The sequence below is a fragment of the Echinops telfairi genome, unplaced genomic scaffold (assembly GCF_000313985.2).
Source record: "Echinops telfairi isolate 266 unplaced genomic scaffold, ASM31398v2 ScPeMD7_655;HRSCAF=1070, whole genome shotgun sequence".
In the NCBI taxonomy this organism is placed as follows: Eukaryota; Metazoa; Chordata; class Mammalia; order Afrosoricida; family Tenrecidae; genus Echinops; species Echinops telfairi.
This window is the reverse complement of record NW_022104553.1, coordinates 13,097,228-13,102,527: the sequence shown is the minus strand read 5'-3', so window position 1 is coordinate 13,102,527 and position 5,300 is coordinate 13,097,228. Positions and strand designations below refer to the sequence as shown.

The following is a 5,300-nucleotide window of genomic DNA, read 5'->3' as shown; positions in this document are numbered from 1 at the left end:
GGGGGGGACCACACATGCGAACTCCCAGAGCCAGGAGCCAGTCCCTAGGCAGCCCCAGGCCCATTGGGGGGCACAGCAGAGCTGGTCACGGCAGGGGTGGTCTGTGGGGGAGCAGTGGCCGACAGCCTGCGGAGGCAGGGGCAGGGGGGCCCAGTGGTCCCAGGCTGGCAGGAGGGGGCAGCGGGGCTCACTCACTGGGCGGGAATGTCAGGACACCGCATGGGTCCCCAGCCGCGTGCCAGGCACAAACTCCAAAACAGCTTGTTTCCTGTTACTCACTCCTGGGGCTAGGCCAGAGCCCCACTAACCCACCCTCGCCCTCGAGGTGGCTGAGCCTGGGGGGTGAGCGCTTTGGGAAGCTGAGGGGGTTGCTTGAAGGACGGAAGGGTGGCCCCCAGCTGAGGCCCACCCCTCCACCGGCTGATCACACCTCACTCCCACAGGGGGCTCCCTCAGCCAATACCAAGGTGGAGAGGAAGCCCCCCTCCACGCCCCCCACCTCCATTTCTTTGTCATAGCAACACTGGACACCTTCACTTCTCATGCAGACAGGGGCAGCTGGTTTAGACCTGGGACCCCTTGTCCCAGGCTGGGCAAATCCCTTTCCCTGTCTGATGCAGGGAGTGAGACCCCCCTCAGGTGCCTGCGCAGCCTCTCCACTCACCATCTTTTTGGGTCTGCCCCGCGGCTTCCTCCCAGGAGCTGTGCTGGTGGTTTTCTGAAGGGTCAGTGAGGGTCGGTCAGCCACACCTGCCCAAAGGCTCACCCACACCCCAGGGTCAAAAGCAGGTAACCCCCACTTCAGCTCAGGACCCGCAGGCCAGCAGGCCCACCCCAGTCCAGTTAGGAATGACTAGACCAGACATTTGCCCCCCACCCTCACCCCCCACACACACACCCCACTTCCTCCTCCACCCATGACTCAAAGAGGATATGAGTCGTGTCTTAGAAAAACAGAAAACAAAACAAGGTTTTCTAGAAGATGGATGCCACCGTGATTCTGGCTCCACTGCTTACCCGCCCACCAGAGCCCAGGGACAGAATGGAGCCTTCTTCCCCATCTAGTGCCCAGGTCTGCCTTTCTCTAGACCGGCAGGAGCAAGCTTGACATCCACCCCGCCCTGGGGCTCAAGGCCTCCACTGTCCCCCGCTCTCCCCAAGAGCCAGTCTCATCTCCACTGGGGAATCCGAATTCCAGGGACAGCCCGTCCCTTCCTATCCGTCCAGCAACAAGGGCTTCCTGGGAGCGATGGGTCTCAAGCCTTACCCGGATCTTGGCAGCACCCTTGTTTTTGCTCCCCTTCGGTCGGCCCCGGGGTCTCTTGGGTGTTGGCACTTCGCTGGGCTCTTTCTGCAAGGGCAAAGGAGGCCGTGAGACGGGCACGCCATGGGCACACCCCCAACCCCGTTGCAAGACACTCTGCCCTCACACCCGCAGGGTCAAGTCACCAGGAGACAAGCCCTGCCCCTACCCCAAGAGCTGCGAAGTCCAGGTGGGCAAGCCTCAGTTGGGCCAGCTTTGCCCAAGGGGCTCCGCACCCTCCCCTTGCTTCCCTGAGGGGTGGCAAGACCCCCTGGGAAAGATGTGGGATGGAAGCACTGTTGAGGCAATTTCCCATCCCACCTGTCACTGAGATACGAGTATTACCTTCGGCAGGATGCTTTCATACCCAAGCCTGAGTTTCTCCATCTCTAAACGGTGACTTACCTTCCATGGTGTGGGGAATGTGAAATTACTAATATGTGGGGCAAATATGTGATCTGTCCCCACCTTCTGCCCACCCCTAGCCCCTGATGGTAGATAAGCCCCAGAGGCTGCTGAGAACGTGGGCGGGGAAAGAGCCCCCTCCTCAGAGGGAGGCCTCCAGCCAGCCTGGGCCACCCACTCAACCAGGGTGCCTCCCAGGGGGAAAGGAATTCATTCATACCCAGCACCCCTGGGATCCCTGCCATGAAATATTCCTAAGCTTGCACACAATGCAGGGGAGCAGGGCAGTCGGGCAGCCAGCTAGTTTTCCCAGGGTGGCTGCCTGTGGACAGGTTATAGGATGGTTTGCTAGCCCAACACTCACTGTGCCCCTGCAGACACCTCCCCCCAGCTGTCGGCATAACCTTCAGGACCAGAGGGTTAAGGAGAGGCTGAGAGCATTCAGGTCAGGCAAGAGGATGCATCCTGTTGTAAGGCAGCAGGCACTAAAGACAAGAGCCAACCCCACCCCAACCCCCAGAGCTCCTGTAACCCAAAGGTGCAGAAACTGGTCCACACACAGCATGAAGACTGAGCCTACTGGGTCAACCTGCCCAGTGTGCAAAGGATGAGCCGCCCCCTGCCCTTCCTTCTCTTCCCAGGAAAGGGCAGAAACCAAGCGGTGCCAGCAGCCACCTCTGGGAGAAGCCAAGATCTCTCTCTCCCCACCAACGGCCTAGCTTGGCCCGGCTCCCTAGGGTGGCGCCCCTTCAATGCCAGCTGGCTTTCTCACCCCTTGGTGCTCACAAGCGAGTGTACCCAGGTTCTGAGGGCCCTTCTGCACCTAACCTACTCCCCAGCATACACACGGCCACGGGCCCAGAGCCCAGGCCTAGGCAGCAGAGATGGCAACAGGTGCCGCCCAGGGAACGCGGGCTTGGCCTGGCCCAAGATGAGAAGTCCGGAGGTGAACGCTAAGTGCTTAGAAACGTTTACAGCCAATTGACCAGAGGCATCTTTGATGTGTTGGAGCAAATGATGAACAACAGCCACAGGCTTTCCTTAGCCTTGTTTCATTCATTCTGTTACCATTCGCACCACACACTGCTCTATAACCGATCTTGATCGATAGTGCACAGACACTGGTCTGGTGACTTCTGGTCCCCTCTGGCTTAGATTTCCAAGCACAAATTCATCTTGTGGTCCTCAGTCTCCGGTGCTGTCAGTAGGTTCCGGGCAGGGTCAGGATGTATAAGGTGTTCGGGTTTGTTTTTTTTGAGGGGGGGGCAGACACCATACAGACAGAAATGCACAGCTCTGCACCCATTCTCAAACACCTGGCACCTCCCTAGCCCAGCCCGAAAGGGTAAAGCAAAGGTGCAGGCACCCACCTGACTCCCTACCAGCGCCGTCCCGGGACTCACCGGAGGCTGCTTGCGTGGCCTGCCCCGGCCTCGCTTCTCAGTGCCGTCCTTCTCCTGCTTGGAGGCCAAGGGCTGGCTGGACTTTGAGCTCGATTCACTCATCTTCTCTAGGTAGCAGATGCAACAATGGCCGGATGCTGAAAAAGCAAGTGGGGTGGGGCGGAGCGGCGGTAATTTCCCCGAGATTGAAGGCCTGCTTGCCACAGGGTGAGGCAGGGCCACTGACACCAACAGGGGCCCAGCACCTCCACCCCCATAGGACCAGGGCCCATGCAGCAAGGAAGCCCACAGAGGCCATGCCAAGGCAAATGTCTGGGTCTGACATACTGGCCGGCCCCCTCCCTTATGCAACCATTTTAGCAATAGTACAAACACTGGTCTAGTTAGTGGCCTCTGGCCTGGGCCTCTTCGTGGAAACACCATGGCCCTCAGCCTGGCACTACTGACGAAGACCTACGTAAAGGACGGCAAGCGCCGACCCAGGGAGCTGGTGGCCAAGTAGCCACCACGTTTACATCCACCCCTGTCTACCCTGCTGACAAGGGGCTTCAAAAAGGGAAAATCCCTTCTCTCTATCTTCCACTGGCCCCCAAAACTTTCTGAACGCCCGATCCATTCAGGAAGGTCTGAGGCTAAGAACCAAAGGTAAATAACAGGTCCACCACTGACACTCCACAGCCTGTCACACGACCACGGTTGGTGGCTACGCCGGCAACGTCAAAGGCAGGGAGTCAAGACAGGGAAAGGGCTGAACCCCCAAAGGGTCAGGAGATAAAGGAGCCCAGGGTTGAAGGGTGCCCACCATTCAAGAGTCGGAGGGGATTTTCCTGATGCTTGCCGTCCAGAAGGGCAGTGATTTCTCTAGCAGAGACAAACCTGCTGACGGAGACCCTGGGCAGTCCCCGGGGGCTGCAGGAGGGCCAATTCTCAGAGCAAGGAAGCGCATCCTGGGGCAGAAAAGGCAACGAGGGGCCCACACATTCATCCCCCGCTCCAAGTGACTGGCAGTGAGACTGGCGAACCCAGGGCTCGCACCCGTATCTGCCATTGGCTTCCACTTCTGAACTCTCATTTGTAAAATGGGGGCAGAACTATAAGGTTCCCGAGATCCAGTGGCATTCTAAAAATTTCGTTTCAAAGGTGCTACGTGGACGCAGGATGTGCTCAGCCCTTCGTTCAAACAGAAATACGAATCAACATTTGCAAACAACTCCCCATCTTGGACCAGTTTCCAATCTGAACCCAATGAGAAACCGTTGGGTTCAACTCGTGACTTTTGGAGGCTCAAGGCCCACATCCTCAAGCGGCCCTCCAGACGGCAAGACTTTGTCTGGTAATTATTCCATTTTATAATATTTCAGACTTGGGAGACCCTTTTAAACAAGGTGGTTGGTAATTTGCCGTGCTCCGTCATTAGTGGCTTGGCCTGCTCTGTAATTACAGGCAATGATTAGAATCTTACATTACACCACAGGTCTCCTTTAAAAACTAAACATCAAAATTAATCAGCTAAATGAGGGCTGACCTCACATGAGGTTTGCCAGGCCCCCCTCGCAGAGGGGGTTCCAGCTCAGTGCAGACAGCCAGGACTCCTAGGGCCTGAGTTCAGCCTGCCTGGGAGCCCTGGCAGCGGAGACAATCTGGTGGACCCCCGCAACACACACGCACCTCTCGATGCTGGAGACCCTTTTAACCCACCCATCCATCCTCCCCCACTCCCCAGCACCTTCAGCCTGAGGCCCCCTCTCCAGGGACCAAGAAATGGTTGTCTCTTCCACCTGTTTCTGAACCCTCAGGCAGGGCAGGCGTGGAAAAGCCACATGTATAAAGCCCCGACCTCAATCCCTCCATTCGGAATAAACCTGCACGAACCTCAAGCACGTCGCTATATACACTGTGCGCTCCACAAATGTTTAGTTACGTTCGCAGGAAGGACTGGGGATCTTCTTGGGAGCCCTCCCACGAGATGTTTTTCCGGTGAAAGAGTAGCCCAGAGAGGCCTAGTGCGTTGCCCAAGGTCGCACGGGAAGTTGCTGAGGCTGTAGGTAGCTAGCAACCCTGCAGCCCGCCACTTACAACTGCACCTGGAAACGGGCGACAAGCCCCCTTCCGCCGCCTGCTAACGACCCCTCCCCAAGGTGACTGGGCACGGTCTGCGGCCGAGCGCTGCAGGCCGGGCCGGCCCGGGC

At 58.0% G+C, this 5,300-nt stretch overlaps 1 protein-coding gene across 1 annotated transcript; it reads right to left on the bottom strand.

The window, feature by feature from the left end:
• Window positions 1–424: 424 nt before the first annotated feature.
• Window positions 425–5,184, bottom strand: HMGA1 (high mobility group AT-hook 1). Its single transcript, XM_013008470.2, has 4 exons — window positions 4,984–5,184; window positions 3,079–3,248; window positions 1,268–1,351; window positions 425–718 (listed from the first exon to the last, which is right to left on the bottom strand). Exons 2-4 carry the CDS (start codon window positions 3,211–3,213, stop codon window positions 425–427), a joined length of 513 nt encoding a protein of 170 aa, XP_012863924.2. The 5' UTR covers window positions 3,214–3,248; window positions 4,984–5,184.
• Between the last annotated feature and the right edge of the window lie 116 nt (window positions 5,185–5,300).